Source organism: Pseudopipra pipra, chromosome 13 (genome assembly GCF_036250125.1).
Source record: "Pseudopipra pipra isolate bDixPip1 chromosome 13, bDixPip1.hap1, whole genome shotgun sequence".
Classification (NCBI taxonomy): Eukaryota; Metazoa; Chordata; class Aves; order Passeriformes; family Pipridae; genus Pseudopipra; species Pseudopipra pipra.
Window position 1 is genome coordinate 19,700,539 of NC_087561.1, and position 16,656 is coordinate 19,717,194.

The following is a 16,656-nucleotide window of genomic DNA, read 5'->3' on the forward strand; positions in this document are numbered from 1 at the left end:
TCTGTTTTCTCAGTTTTAGTACTGTCAGATTATCTCTGAGACCTACTGTTAGATGTTTTGGCTACACTTCTTCACCCATCCTCTTGCTTAGCCATTCACTTAATTGCTTCAAATCTCAGGTAGAACACTTCTACACAATCAGCAATGAAAGGACAAGAGATGAAAAAGATATATGCTTGCAGTCCTCAAAGAGAATGAAGGAATGTTATCTGACTTAGGAATGACTATATCTTGTGGTAGTGTCCTATGAATGTCCCTGTGTCTAGGTTCATTGTTTTCCTTAAACCATTATCTCCCTCAGAGAATGTGTGCAATATTACTTAGGAATTCTGTTTATTGTGCCCTTAAATTTAACAGAAGTCTGCATCCAGACTTAAAACCAGATCCTTTTAGAATGACTTTGTTCAAGAAAATATACTGATATATTCTTTTGCCATGATCTGACATATATTAACGTAAAATTAATTTCAATCCTCTGGAAGATCTAAATTTTCAGAAAATATGCAATGTTATATGTTATGGATGCAATAAAACCCCCAAAAAACTGGATAGCATATGCAGGGAAGAGAAGTGTGGATGGAAAAAGGAGAAAAAGTATTTCTAGCTCTTATTATCACTTTCATAGATAAAATTCACATAAAGTAAAAATCTGTTCAAATATCTGATGATTGGAGGAAGAAATGTTCCTCACAATATGGAAGTAGTTGGTTGTCATTACACAGTACTGATCAGCTTTTGACAGAACAGTAACTACTAACAAAACCCAGTCTTTTCTGTCCTAATAACTTTCTCAGATGACGATTAGAAGTTTTAAGAGTTTTCTGAAAGGTGATTTTCAAAAACTGTATTTACGTCACTAATCAATCTCATCAAATGGGAATTATGGCAATGGGAGTTAAGGCCATAAAATCCAGAACAAAAATAATCTTCCAGTGAGAGACTACAAAATACCTCTTTGGAGGAGATGTGCTTTTGTACCTGGAGAAAAACCGCTGGTGGAGAAAAGCTGACGTTGCTCAGTGACAGCAGGAAGTGCACCAAATCTGTACACTGTTTTTCCAGAGTACAGAAATGTGATTCTTCTTAGAATTTTCCTTATAGTGTCCCTGGAACTTTGATGCCTACTGTGAGTACTTCAGCAACACCGTGGATGCACATCATGCCTGATAAATAACCTGGGTTTATTACAAGCAAATGAACTCAGTGGAAAACCAGAAGGGGGTGGGGTTTTCTTTTTCATTTAGTTCCAAGGGGTTTTTTTAAGGTGTATGGTGAAAGCTGTGAGGTGGAGGGTCCTGCCTTTGCAGACTGCTGCAAACAAATGTGGGAGCCAGGAGTTAACATCAAAGCATTTCACACTGAAACAATGTCCAACAGTTACTTGCACAGTAAGTCTTGCAAGGAAAAGCAGAAATTCAAGGGACAATTTTTAGGCTACAGAAGTCAACAAAAAAGAGATCTTTAAAACTTACCATCAATGTCTTGCTCAATGATATCTCTCTGCTTCTGGAATATCTCTTTCAAACTGACATAAGCGAAACCAATATCCTCACACTCAAGGTCCTGCTCGTCTTCTGGGGGATCACTGACCACTGTAAATTTTAGGCTAAACATGAAAAAGCCCCCCAAAAACAAACAAACAAACAAAAAAGATATTTTACCTTCAAAAAAGGTTAAAAGTCGAATAAAAAACCCATAAAAAAGGCAAACCCACACTATTTTAAAAGTGAATTATATTCAACATTTCCCACTGCAAGAATATTCTGAGATCATTTCTCTGAAATCTTCCCTCCTCCTTTAGGATTATTGAGCAGTGCTAAAAGGACAGAGAGGTTGTAACCCCAGAACTGATTCATTTCCCCTCCTGCCCATCACTCCATGGTACAACCCTTATTCACAGGGCTATACCAACAACTATACCAAATATTTGCTTTTCCTCTGTGAACTTCAATGACCCTCGTTGCATTCAAACAGTTTTTCTACCAAACACATCATTGTGCTGGGCTGTGTTAGAGCTGACCTGAGTTAGTGGCTTGTGTTGAGGCCAAAACCTCTGGGACTGACAGAGTGGCAGGAATTCAGAGCTGACATTTGCTGTGTCAAACTGTGAATCCTGTGTGCTTCAAAGTCTAAAAATGTCACAGTCAGCATCATTTAAATGGGGGACGCTCAACTGGTGCAAGATCCAGGTCAGTGGGAAAGGATATCTTATACAAAATATAAACAGATTTTCCTAAAAAGATTTTTAACACCTGTCATAGGTTTACTTGTTCCAAAACAAACCATTTGAAATGTTTTTTCCCCTGCACCACTGTGAAAGGAAGCTGTTGAAGGAGGAAGAATTGCACCAAAAGGTGGAAAGTACTGAACTGTTTCCTTTTTGAAGGGGATTTTTGGGTACAGGATTGTTGTTTAGTTGGTTTTGTGTTCTTTTGTTGTTCTGCCAATACATATATGTAAATATTTGTCACTAAACCCAGAGACCTACTGAAAATGTGTGTTTAAATAAATGGTCTAAAGGCAAAAAAGGGAAAATATCACAGCTATTTTCAACAGGTGGCTCGATTATAATTGATTTAACTTAGGTTTTGACAAAGAGCTAAGCAGAAGCAAAATTGCCAAAACTCAATAAAAAAGAAATACTTAGATGTGTAAGATAAATATTAAATAACATTAAAAAATTTGAAAATTATAATAACAACAACTGATAAAACTGGGTACTGGGAATAGATCTGTTTTGATTCAGTGTCAATGATCAATCAAATCAATATGGGGAAATCAGCTTGGCACCTAAGACAGTGATAGAAGAGGAGATTAGTGCTGGAATAATTTTTAACTTACCACTATTACTAAAATTTTCAATAAAGCATAAATTAAAAGCAGGTATGGTAACATTTGGGACAGTAACTTATTGCCAAAGGGAGATTCATTCATACAGACCCAGCCTGTGGCTCAAATCAAACACAGGTTTTTTACATGCCAAGAGCAAGCTCAACAAACCAGATGCAAATAAGAGCACCTCTAACCTCTCAGAGTTCCAGGATGATAACACTGGATTAAATCTTTGCTGCTGTATTGATTTCTGGGGGTTACCTGGAGTAGGACAAGGCAAACCATGAGCCCTGTAAGAGGTTTCCAGCACCAATCTGTACCTGTCAGCAGGTGGATCTGCCTTCAGAAGAATGGACTTGAGATACTCTCTTTCTGCCCCATTATGTGCCTTATCCACATTTATCACTGCAAAGGAAATTGAAATGAATATAATTAGTTATCAGTTGGTTTTAACCTTTTAAGAGAAAGGGCATGAAGAAAAGAACGAAGAAAAATAAACATTTCTTTTGGGCATCTTAGACTAAGAAGGTACCTTCTTTCTTGCAAATTAACTCTGTGGAATACTATAAAAATTCAGCATGCAAAAACTGAAGAAGGGCTAAAGGAATTACTTTTTTTTTTTAAGAAAAAAATTTGCTAGGACAGAACCTGAATGAATATATATCCCTGTGAGGAACAAACACAGCTCTTTGGAACAGTTTTCATTTGCTTTTGAGGGGAGGAGGAGCTAGAAATGCATCTGTCTTTAAATTCCAACATTTTTACTATTCATTCTCTTCTATTTATTTTAGATCTTTTTAAAACAGTCAGGCAGTTCCAGATATAGATAATATAAAATGTTTTATTTATTAAAGGAATTAGTAATTTTTAGATAATTTATGGATTTACCCTGATTTTCTCCATACAGAGGTCTAAAAGACTATTAGTTTCCTTCTAAGCTCAAAGTAAATTTCTTTCTACCCATGCAAATCTTATTTTTATTTAAAGAAAACATTCAATTAACCTCAAATATTCAGCATGCTCAAATCTAATTAGACATGACTGGAAGATGCAGTAAAACTGCAGCAAACCCAGATGCAGATTTCATTACTATAATCTTACTGCAGTTTTATTTTCTATTCATCATAATTTTGCTGCATTTCATTAGTTTAATTCTGCAGAGTTGATACTTAAACAACTAATATGCTCAGACTGTAGCTAATATACACAGGAATCAGAATATTGTCTAAGAACTTTTATACCTTCTAAAAGCTTCTTATATTCCAAGCAATGAGAGTTCCTGAAGCAAGAGAAATTAAAAGCATTTTAAAGCTTTTAATGGCTTATGGTGTTATTTCAGTGAGGTTTTAAAAATATTCCTGCAGTTCTGTCTGCCTGTCTAGAACATTTGGGGGAGTTTACAGCTCAGAGAAAGAGCCCTTAACTGCTGATTTATTTAGTGTATGATGGCAGAAATCCCACTGGTTTGAGGGGAAGCAAAGCCTCAGCCAGTGGAAGACTCAGCTCAAATCAGGTTTGTAGCTGGTAGCAATTTTAAAGATCTGACTGTGACACCACTTCTGCAAAGCCACTTTTACAAAATTATTTAAAAAAAAAAATGTTTAATTTGAATGTCTGTATTAATGGTTTGTCAAAAATAGCAAACTCATCCACCTGCTCCAGGATATTGTCACCTAAAAGTCCAAGACAACATGAAGCACTCAGACTGAATCTTAATTGAAATAGACTTTAACAGGAAAGAAAAAGTTAATGAATAATTGAAATACTAAGAAATAGCTGGGAAAATCATTAATAAGAGAATTGTCAATTATTACAATAGTTCTATGTATGCCAGTAGTGTAAATATAAAGTATTATGAAATAATTAGCAATGTATTAGTATTAAACATGGGTGAATAGTTTCCCATATTAAAAAGTTGTTATTAGTATTTGCAAGTGATGATCAAGTCCAATTACATATTCTCTTTTCAACTGTATTTTAGTTGTATGTGGTTAGACAGAATGTTTTTCTTTTGCTGTATCATCATGTAAATAGAAAAATTAGTTCATCATGCTCTTTTAAAAAGAATATATAGATTTGTTATGCATACTCTAATTTTAAAATTGACATGCTACCAGCATTTTTAAATATATTGTGATGTTACTATTCCATGCACGAGCCTACTTCAGTATTTCATTTTGTACTTGAGAATTGCATCTTTACCCATTTCTTAAAAACCCCCATTAATATTTCCTACAATATTTGGCCAGCAGACCAATGCAGTGGGCCCAGAGATCAGCACAACAGTTCTGGACAGGCAGGAGCTGTACTGCAGGCATTCCATGGGCTCACTGCAGGGAGGGACCTGCTCAGCACAGCTCCACTCACCTGTGCTGTAGTTATAGTGGATCCTCTGCCCCCCCGTGGGCTTGGGGAGTGACAGGGGGGTCTCCTCTGCCAGGAAGTTGTTTAATCTGCATTCCACAAAGAGCTGCTGGATTGTTTCATCCGAGGTGACCCGGGAGTCACTCAGCCCAAGGGAGGTGATTTTAATCCGGATTTTTTCCGCTTCCTGTTTCAAAACAAAACGCAAACATAACCCAAAATTAACCCCCAACAAACATTCCCACATGTAAACCAGCAGCTCTTTGGTCTGATTAATGCTGACTGACTGATTTTTACATATACCCAAGGAGAATCCAAAGCCCCAGGGTTTGTACTGAAGACTGTTGTTGCAAGAGATGCTAATTTCTGTTTGATGTTTAAAATATTTCTGCAATAGCCACAGTCTGCTGGAGATCAGGTTACCTTCATGTACAAACACTGTCTGAAGCAGAAATTTCAGTTGTCACCATTTTTAGCTACACAGCAAACTGATCTTGTAACTGCTTAAAACAGTTGCAGTGATACTGGGGAGGAAAGTTTTCCAGATGAAGGAGAATTGTTAGTACCTCCTGCAGTTCAATAAAAATCCATCAAGTCACAAATTGTTAGGCATGTACAGTAACAATGTATTTGCAAGGAACTGAATGTCAAATACTGAACTTTCCCAGGTAAATCTAACATACCTTTACAAGTTAAAATTAACAATATGGTAATAAAAGTAATATCCCAATTGTTCTTCACCGGTCTTTTTTTATTGTCTTTAACTGAAGTTACATTTTTCTGTTCCTTATATGAAATTTTCATACTGTTCTGCAAAGTCTGGAGTATTTGTGTGCAGAGAACTTTTAATAAGTTTGGTGTATTTAAGTGGGAATGTCAGACTCAAGAGAAAGAATCACCAACAGTGCCCTGGTTAACTCTGTAATTCAAAGAAAGAAAAGCCACTGAGGTATCAAAGTTGGAATACCCAGGTGAGCACTCAAAGGTGACATTCTTCAGAGAGCAAACAGAACCTGCTGGAGTACAGAAATGTCAAAGAATGGGTTTTACTTCTTTCTCTTCAGGTTCATAACTTCATTAGAAATATTTCCCCTATACTGAAGTATTTTGACAACTTTTGATTGTAAACTTAAATCACTTGAAGGAGTAAACCATATTCAAAAGATTAGCTTTCTAGACTCTGTCAGAACTGCAAATCAATATTCTTATTTATTATGGAGATAGCTTACACTTTTCCAAGCAAATTATATAATTAAACTGAACAGCAGGTATATCCTATTGTAAAAATATCCATCATAGAGAACACTTTCCATTGCTGTCAAGTTCTTTCAGTATTTGATGAAGAATTTTACCCTCTTCTTTCAAAACATTTCCTTTTATTATGTAGCTTAAGCCACTTCAACTAAAACCCCAAGTCTGATTATTTTAATAAGGTTATTCTACTACTCAGTTGATTAATGGCAATTTAACTAGGATGACAGAAAAAATTCCCCACCATTCTGTCTCCACTACTCCAGCTGGCAACATTACTGGGATTGGCACAGAAGGATGAAAGAGTTAAAGGAATTCTTTTCCTAAAATCTAGTAAGTCAAATGACTGCCAAGGAGCATTGAAGTGATGGTCCTTGACTTGAATTATGGTTTTCATATTCAAATTTGTACATAAAATGAAACAAAATGAAGTATTCTGTGATTAATCCTACATCATAGACAAGAAGAAGCAAATGGTACAGCCAGGCACTGGAAAATCTGTTAGATATCCCTGGTGATTAATAGAAGAAATAACCATGAACTGTCTAATTTGCAACATGCAAAACCCCCCAGTATGATCTTAAATGGCTTAAACAGTTTGGCAGATTTACAGGATAATTAGCACAATGATTTCTAAAAATCACAAAATGTATTTACAGTATTTGATTACCAGAAGGATAATTATCTTAAAAGATAAAAGACAGTAATTTTTAATCTTTAAAAAAAACCCCAAATTCAATAACAATTCTGACATGCCATATTCTATAACTAGCTCAAGAATTCAAATAAACCAGTGCATGCTTTTAAAATCCAACTTGTATCAAATGTGTTGCCTTAGTAGTTTATAGCTTTTATTATTTTATCTACCCTTCATGAACAGGCACTTTGTTACCAGAGGAACAGACCAGTGGAGAAAGGCAGAAACAGATGAACCTGAAATGAATCTACACACAAAATTGTCTCAGAAATTCTCATTATTTCTTAAATAATTTTGATAAAATAAAATACAGGATGACTAGAAAAGTACAAAGCAACTGTATTATAGTTTGAATTAATAGTGATAAGTAGCAGTCCTTTTAGTTCTCAAAATTACAGGTGAACATTTTTTAATGTTTTACATATAAATAATTCAATCTTCAAAAGTACCTTCTGTATCTCTCTTAAGAACATAGAAGTGACAGCATTTCTACACATCTGTGTGGCTGAAGATGTGTAACAGCTTTTAAGATGTACCTTTTACAGCTGAAAGAAAAGGGCCAATATTTCTCACACATGTTTCTTGTTGCTAGTTACTTTGAGAGATGTCACAGAACCTTGAAAAGAGCACTTCAAAAAATCAAATTACCTCTGGGATATCCCACTGCAGAACACTAAAAACGGTTAAAACTTTTAAAGGACCACCCCTGGTCCTTTAAAAGAAGGTCTGCTTGTTCTAAAACTCCCTGAGGAGACCAAGCCCTCTCAAACACCCTCTTCTGGGAGTGGAGGAAAAAATATTGAGAGGCATTATAAACTGGAGTCCCAATTTCCTGAGGAAATGGCAATAAACACAACAATAACAGTAAAAGATTGTACAACAAAGGCAAGATGTCACTGTTTTGTGTATTATGACTTCATGCCCTGAATTGCTGGTTTTAAGAAGTCAAGAGATTGGATACTCTGCATGTACAACTTCACTGCCAACTGATGTCAGATAGAGCAAAGCTACTCTTAGAGGACATTGGGCTTCAACTATTTCTCTTACCAAATTGCCATAAGTACTCTGATTCAGCTGTTTCATATTTGTGGAGACTGGACTTGAAATGATACAGTCATCACTGTCAGTTTTTATTGATTCAACAGCATCATCCTCTTGTCTATCATCTTGATCTGAAAAAAAAAAAATCAATAGAGCTAAAACCTTTATTTTAGACAATCTGAGACTTGCTGAGAAATCTGATAGTAATACATTTCCTTTTCTAATAAATAAAGAATAAGTGCCAGGTAAATCTTCTCTTCATTGCAGAAGATTAATACTGCAAATCAATGACCTTTAGAGTCACAGAAACTGTATTTTTTTTCCTGGTTTGTTAAAAAAATAGTAATATTTCCCAGATGAAAGGTGGCAAATAGAATGACATAAGTCCTGTGATGAACTGAGGTATGAACAACTGTTAGCTTTATATAAGAATATGGCCTGAATTTGTGCATTTCCTCTGACTTCCTTTAAAACCATGCACATGTAAAAGAAGAATGCACCTTTTTTTTTTTAATAAAAAAGTAATTCTGTATGCAGATGGATTATTTTCTAGAGCATTCAGGGTTGTTTTTTCTCTGAAGCAAATTACTTATAATGAAGACAACATCAGGTTTTTCCAGTCTTTCTAAGGAATTCTTATGCAGAAGCTGAAAATAATTAAACATAAAATTTTAGCATTTTGCTTGTGCTTTACTTTTAATTTGGTAATGTGGACTTGGTTTATTTCAATACTAAACAGTTTAAGCTCAGAGGTGGAAGAGGATTATATAATCTTTAAATAAATCTTAAATAAATCTTTATAGCTTATATAATCTTTAAATAAATCTGCCTCTAACACCTTTAAGTTACAGATGTGATAAGGCATACCACTCTCACTGCCTGAAAGGATTTCTGAGACCAGCATTGGCTCTTACCTGCACACAGAAGGAGCATATTCATTAAAACAGTCTTTAGAAGAGCCTATTTCTAAGGGAGAATATAAATATACTTTAATATTTTATGAATCTAGGTAAGATACCAGATTTTTGCACTCAACTACAATCCACCCAGCTCCAGCCTGTAAAGCACCCCAGAATCTCAGTTTCTCATAATGAGGCAGCTCCCATTGCTAGTAAGAAATGCTTATGAACATGGAAAGAGCCACAGATTTCCAAAATACAGCCACTTATTAACAAAAATGAATTCTACCTTCTGGTTCCAGTTCTTCAGTTACTTCTGTCTCATCTGCAGAAGGAGCTGATGTTTGCTCAGGCAACTGCTGCTCAGAGAGATGGGAGAGCTCTTCTCTTCCCTGCTGAATTCCTTCAGCCACCTCCTTCCCCTGATCCTCTGGTGGCTGTTTGACCTCCTGCACCACACACTGTAGGAAAAAACACACTTACAGTCTGTCTAACATTCCTGGAATAGCAAAAGCTACTAAAGTTCAAAACTTGAAGAGTTGTGGCCCACATTCATTATCCACAGCCTTTAAACAATTGTGTTGCTTATGCAATGCAGGGCAAAAGCAGGTGTCAGCTGCAGGAACATATCATTGATACAGCAGAAAGACAGTTCTCTAACTATGTGTATTTGTGGAAACATAACAATTATAATCATTTTGTACCTGTCAGTGTATATACAGCCTGTTAAGATTTCCAGATTCATTTATATTTCATCTTGTCCTACAAGTTCTACAAGACTCAGTCAAAAACCAACAAAACACACAAAGAACACCACCACCACCTTATCCAGTTAGCAATTTTATAACTTAAATTATGCAGTATTTGCTGTTCCAAAAGCAAACTAATATCACAAAAAAGAAGAATCAGCCTTGCTACACAGTACAAACAAGTTATCTAAGGTAAAATATCTTAAGTGCATAACTTACTCTGAAGTAAACTTCTTTCTTTTTGAGTTCAGTTGCATAAAGTATTACCTCATAAGTGGATCAGCATTACAGACAAGGCATCTTCCATGAAAATTTGCTGGACACCTCTGCATTATTTATTATCCAACCTCCCACCCTCAGAACCCATGAGAAAACTGTCAGCTACCCACAGAACATCTGGATTTTCCAAAACTTGACCTGAAGAGTTATTTCTATTCTAGCACATTTGGAGCCTCACAAAGCAAAGTAATACAAACAAACACGTAAGAGCCTTATTCTATAAATAAAGGTTATCCTTGAAGTTTTCAAGTCATAGAGAACTGACTTTATGTTTCTTATGTTCCTTCTAGGCATAGAGGATGTGTCATAACCACTGTGTTTTATACCATGTCCAGCCATTCTTTTTAATTCCTTCAGTGACAGACTTGTATTCTGTCCATGAAAGCTTCAGAGAGAACACTTTTTGATTATTCTAGTTGACCACCACTACCCAATGTGGTAAGAGGAAGACTTTTCTCAATCAAAGTCCCAGATGAGCTTTAAAGTAGAAGAGTGACAGGCAGGGAAGAGTCAGTGATTAAATGTGGGAAACTACAGTTTGCCTATCTGCCAAAACTTACTTTCACAACCAACTCGACCAATACAAATTACAATATTTAATACTTTTCTTCTCCTTGAAATGCTACATATTTTGGTGGTGCACCCCCCCCCATCATCCTGGGGCCTGCTCTGTGATCTCAGACAGTCCTGATAAGCCTTGACTGAACTGGCTGAGTGAAGTGTCCCTTGAGCTGAACCAGGAGGCTCTCCCTGATCTGACCAGGAGCTCCTGCAGGGTACAGGTGGGAACAATTGGAAACAGCAGCTGCCCAGGCAAGGTGGTAAACAACCAATGAACAATTATCCTTTGTAGGTAAACCCTTTACCTGGTTTTGGAACGTTTAGGATGTCCCCCCAAGTTCCTCAAAATGATCATCTCGCTCCCTGAGGATCAGCACGGCCAAGTCAGACATGGCAATGCACTCTCTGAGCCCTTTCTGATATCCAGTGGTGTGAAACAAGGCTGTGTTCTCACACCAACCCTATTCACAGCCTTTTCCAGCAGGATGCCCCAAAGGGCCAGGGCAGACCTCGTGATCAGGAGGGGATCTACATCTGATACTGTACTGATGGAAGCCCTTTCAACCCAAGGCGACTGAAGGCCCACACCGAGACCTTAAACATCTTGTCCAGGAGCTGCTTTATGCTGATGACGCCGCCCTTGTCGCCCACACAGAAGCAGCTCTGCAGCATTTAACATCCTGCTTTGCTGAGGCTGCTGAGCTCTTTGGGCTGGAAGTCAGCTTAAAGAAGACTGAAGTTCTCTATCAACCTGCACCTCAGGAAGTCTTCCATCATCCCCACATCACCATTGGCCAGTCAGAGCTCAAATCAGTCCAGCAGTTTAATTACCTGGGGGGCCTCATCTCCTCGGATGGTGAGATTGATGGGGAGATAGACAACAGGTTAGCAAAGGCATAGAGAGCTTTTGGAAAACTCCATAAAAGAGTTTGGTGAAATAAACACTTGAAGAAAAGCACCAAGATCAGTGTTTACAGAGCCACAATGCTGTCTGCTCTCTTATATGGCTCTGAATCATGGGTCATCTACAGCCACCACCTGTGACTCCTGGAACACTTCCATCAACGCTGCCTCCGTACAATCCTAAACATCCCCTGGTCAGATGATGTGACCAATACATCTGTTCTAGAACAGGCAGCTGTCACAAGCATTGAGGCCATGTTGCTGAGAACACAGCTGTGCTGGGCAGGGCACGTCTCCAGGATGAAGGACCAACCACCCCCTCCCTAAGATCGTGCTCTGTGGTGAACTTGCCACCGGCTGCTGCAAGAGAGGAGCCCCAAAGAGGAGATACAAGGACTGCCTGAAACAACACCTCAGCCTTGGCCATATTGATCATCAGAACTGCTCTACTCTGGCCTCCAGTCGGGAGCTCTGCAGACACACCATCTATAACGCTGCTGATGCCTTTGAGAACGCAGCAGGATCACCCTGGAGGAGAAAAGACAGCGCAGAAAGAATCGTGTCTTGCAGAATTTCCCACCTAAGGAGTCTTTCTGCTGTGCCTTTTGCGACCAGACGTGTCTGTCTCGTATTGGCCTCTTTAGCCACCAGTGTGCTTGTGACAGACGTGGGCAGAGCCCTCCCCAACTCCTGGTTCGTGAAGCCCGGCCATGACGATGCCCGAGCAGAGCAGCACCACTGTGAACTGCAGCCCAGGTGGAACTGTCCCATTCCTATTGCACTTTGGGATAAAAATCCAGTAGCTACCCACTTGGGTTATGGCCAGGATGGAAACTTACTGAGACCAGTGTCGATCACCTTGCAGCCCTCTGACCAGTGGTCCTGAGGGAGGCCCTCTGAGCTCTCCTGCACCCTCCTGGCTGCTCCAGCACCTCTCTCTAAGTGGGGCCTCTCAGAGCTCACAAACCCCCAAAGACCATTGCTGACAGCACACAGCTCCACACTCCTCGAGGTGCATCCCTTGCCAGTTGGGAAACACAAAGGGATTTGCTGTGAGTATTTCACTGAAGCCCAGGGGAACTTTTGACAGGTAACTTTACACATACAGAAACAGGCCTGCACATAATTTTACCTCTGTGTGTGTGACTGATTTTGGTATGGATGTTACTATCTCAAATCTGTAGTTAAGTCATTGTTATAATTGCAGTGAACCCTTTGGAATTGCCTTGTAAATGTTAAAGTACTTCCATGCTATTTTCAACAACAGAGCCCCAAGTTATGAATAAAATAAGAGGAAGCCTTTAATATAGAGTAGACAATTAATACACAAAAGTAGGTATAAATTTACTGGAGAAGCATTTGGACAGGGGGTTATGTCCTCCTTGGCCTCCCTGCTTTAGCATTACTGGTTCTACCCCCTGCTGTAGCTTCTGTGTATGAGGCTGGACAATTCTTACAAGCAGTTTTGGTGAGTCAAATCATTCAGCCCACTTTTTAGCCAGTTTCCTTTTCTGAAAACAATTATTTGCTTTGGCATGTATCACATTAATAAGAACCTTAATCAAGAATTAGACTCTTTGCTATTCAGAAAATGAACTGGAAAATGAAACAAGCTGTTCCTGTTTTAATCTGCTGAACTTCTAATTCTCTTGCATGGACACTCTCTTGCCATTTCACCACAAGATCTGGACATCTGAGAAGGCCCAGCTATTTCATCATTTAGGTCTAACAGTACTTTTGTCTCTAGCCAGATGGTGAGACTTAGATTTTTAAAACAGCTAAGGGAGGTGCCCACCCTGATGGAAACCAAGTAGCTGTCTCCCTTGGAAAATCCCAGTTTGTGAAAAATTGCACTTTGAAAAGTGACTGTTTGGACAGCTGAAGATACACTGTGTGTGTGACTATCAGTTTTTCTTATCTTAACTCTCAGAAGATTTTATTCACCAACATTTGCCTTTTTGGTTTTTTATAAAGTTAATAAGTGCAACAGATTGACTTAATTCTTATTTCCAGTTTATACTGTATAGCTCACAAGAAAGTTCTATTCATAGTAAACTAAACAACAGCAGAATCTGTTAATTGAAAACTGATGTTAACATTTCAAAAATAAATCAAGGCATTTATGAAAGGAAAACTTATCACAGCTAGCTTTTAATTAATGCAACACAATATTATTATTATTATTATTATTATGTAACATTAATACTCATAACCTTTTAAAATTACCTGTTGAAAACCTTTCCTTTACTTACTGGATTTAATTAAAAGACTAAAGACAGGCTATTCTTAGTTCTCTGAAGACAAATTATTTCAGATCAAAAGAAAATGTACAGTATGCAGCAGAGATGTCTGAGTTAGTTCCACACAGACCCTCCCAGGCCCTGGCAGGATGTGCAGATGCCAGTGTATCCCACATTTAGCAGTGTAATTGTTTTCACAGCGTGTGCAATCTCAGCTGATAAATCTCATTTAAAGGGTGACTCTGAACTGTCCTGTTGCATCTCCTTGGCACAACCCTCAGGAGCTGTTTGGACCATGCTTGGTTTCTCCAGAGCCATTTCTGTGCTGGTGCAAGGGGTGCACTGTGCAAAGACACTTTAATAATGCAGAGAGCTGAGAAACACAGTGCAGAGGGATTGGATTGGTCCTGACAGAATTTGCCCTAAGCCTGTGCAAGCTGGAGCTTGTGAAGTGTGGAGCATATCAGGCAGTTCTGAGGGTGTCACACAAATATCCCTGCCCTGTGTTCCCCACCTATATGCAGTCACTCATTGCCTGGGACATGCCAGGCTTGTGCTGTTAAAATAATCAAGTGTTCCTGATTATTAGTTCTACACATTGTCCATACTGAGCCATAAGTAGCCTTTCATGCTTCAACATGTGTGACAAAAATAATTAGGACTTACTGCTCCCTGTGTTGTACTGAGGTCCAGAAAAGAGACTCTCCTGTCTGCTTGTGCTGCTCGCTGCCTCCGCCTGGGGGTTGGTTTCTGTCACAAACAAACACAGGAAGAGCATTTATTGCCACAGTCTAACCATCTTCTATTGCAGTAAATGAGGGGAGACCCTGATCTGTCTCAAAGCCAAGTCTGATGGCACTAAATTCAATTCTAAATGGATGAGATGATTTATCAGAACTCATACATGACACACTTCTCAGGTTACATCATGGAACCCACTGAGATTTTCATAGAATATAAACTTACATTATGAAATAATATAAAACATTAAAGGTACTCCAGACCTAGAGTAACTTAAACAGCTTAGATTAAAAAAAGCCCATTAAAAACTCTAGTGTTTAATACATTTCCACCTGATAGCTTTTATTTCTTGATCAACTGTTATGTTTAGAAGTCCCTTCTTTTTCTGTGACTCTTATTTTAACTTGATTGTACTGTGCATTATATTACCAAAATTCTCTTCAATATCCAGTAAAAAACCCAATAAAAAACCCAAAGTGAAGTAATATCATAATACTCAAACATTTCTGAGTATTTTCTCAGAGACTTTTCTGAACAACCCATTCTAGTGATCTGACACCTAGTTGGTTTAACATTCATGAATATTGTACTGGAATAACATGGTCACAAAACCTGTCACGGCTTAAAAAAATTAAATATAATAATTTCAAATGTTCTGATGACAATTTCAGTAAAAATAAATAATTGAATTTCAGACTTTGCCTCTTTGGGAAAGGTATAATTCAACTGGTTCTTGATCTCTTTACATGAAAAACCTGTCATTCAACTGCTATTTTCCAGTTCAAGAATCTTTAACTCCATTAACTTTCAACACATCAAGACTTGAATTAAACTATGTGAACTGAAAAAGAAAATTAGGTCACCCTGAAGCTTCTCTTCTCCATGAAGTAATTCTCTCTATGAAGCAGAGACCCAAACATACCTGGGATGGTTGTTCACGTTCCCTAAAACTGGATGTCTGTTTGTAAGGAATAATGGCTTGATCCATAGGAACCTGTAACCTGACCCAGTATTCTATGGTACCGTAATTCTGAACATGTCCTGCTTTTCCTAAGGAATAAATATGGGATTGCATTAATTTTCATTTCCAAAATAAAGCCCTTTAGTAAAAAGCCCCACAAATTAGAGATTGGCTGACTTGTGCCTGTGCATTATGACAGTGTTTGTAACAAGAGATCTGTAGCACATGTTAGAAACAGAAACAACAACTCCTCTGGCTCCACATGTATGATCCAAAACTCAAAATATGACTTTTTCATACTGGAATCTGCAATACTTATTGTGCAAGCTGTAGAGTGAGTTCAAGTCAAGTTCATTATTTTAATCTCTTCAAAGCAAATAAGGCTTAGGACAGTTTTGTATGTCAACAGTGGGAAGCGTCCCAAAAAGTGGTATGTAATTTAAATTACTGGCAAAAATATCACTTTATAAGGGCTTATTAAACCAGATTCTTTACAAAAGTGGGCAGTTAGAGCTCACTGAATATGCTGATCTGACATTTTTAAAAGTAAAAGCAAGCAGCACAGAACATTCAATACTTCTTAAGAGTGTCTTGTCCAGGATACCTTAAAATTATTTTTAAATTAGGCACAATTTTAAAATAATGCACAAAATGTAAACCAACATCCCCACAGATTATTCATATAATATATGAAATATTATTAACCATAATCTCCATAGTTTGCACCTTTTCGATGCTTTACAACTATTACATGAAGACCTTTGTCCTCCCAGTTTAAATTACACTGTTTCTTCCTTCATTTATTGATAAGGAGTAAGAGGATATATTGATGACATTTGGGCCAGACAGAAAGCCCTGATATTTGATCTGGGTGAAGTGGGGGTCCCTCCCAGTTTGTTTTTTTTTTCCCCCTTTTACCCTAAGCCATTATGAGCAAAGCTGCACCTGCAATAATTAAGACTTGCAAATTCAGCAAGCAACAAAGCCAGCCTGTGCATGGGGAACTGAACATAAAATTTGGTGGTGTTGAAAGTATTGTTTGAAAAAAACCTGAGGTCCCAATGAATATAATTGTAGAACATGCTGCACATCCCACATAAAGCAGCCTCCTGTAGAAAGCAGCCTCCTGTAGAAAGCA

At 37.9% G+C, this 16,656-nt stretch overlaps 1 protein-coding gene across 3 annotated transcripts in view; it reads right to left on the reverse strand.

The window, feature by feature from the left end:
- Positions 1-16,656, reverse strand: part of RPGRIP1L (RPGRIP1 like) — a 41,441-nt gene that overhangs the window by 3,139 nt on the left and 21,646 nt on the right. For all 3 annotated transcript variants that reach the window (XM_064670256.1, XM_064670255.1, XM_064670258.1), the window contains exons 15-21: positions 15,480-15,607; positions 14,483-14,566; positions 9,374-9,545; positions 8,192-8,316; positions 5,200-5,383; positions 3,153-3,237; positions 1,473-1,606 (exon numbers count right to left, since the gene is read on the reverse strand). In XM_064670256.1, coding sequence (XP_064526326.1) covers positions 1,473-1,606; positions 3,153-3,237; positions 5,200-5,383; positions 8,192-8,316; positions 9,374-9,545; positions 14,483-14,566; positions 15,480-15,607 — 912 coding nt within the window. The remainder of the gene's footprint in view (positions 1-1,472; positions 1,607-3,152; positions 3,238-5,199; positions 5,384-8,191; positions 8,317-9,373; positions 9,546-14,482; positions 14,567-15,479; positions 15,608-16,656) is intronic.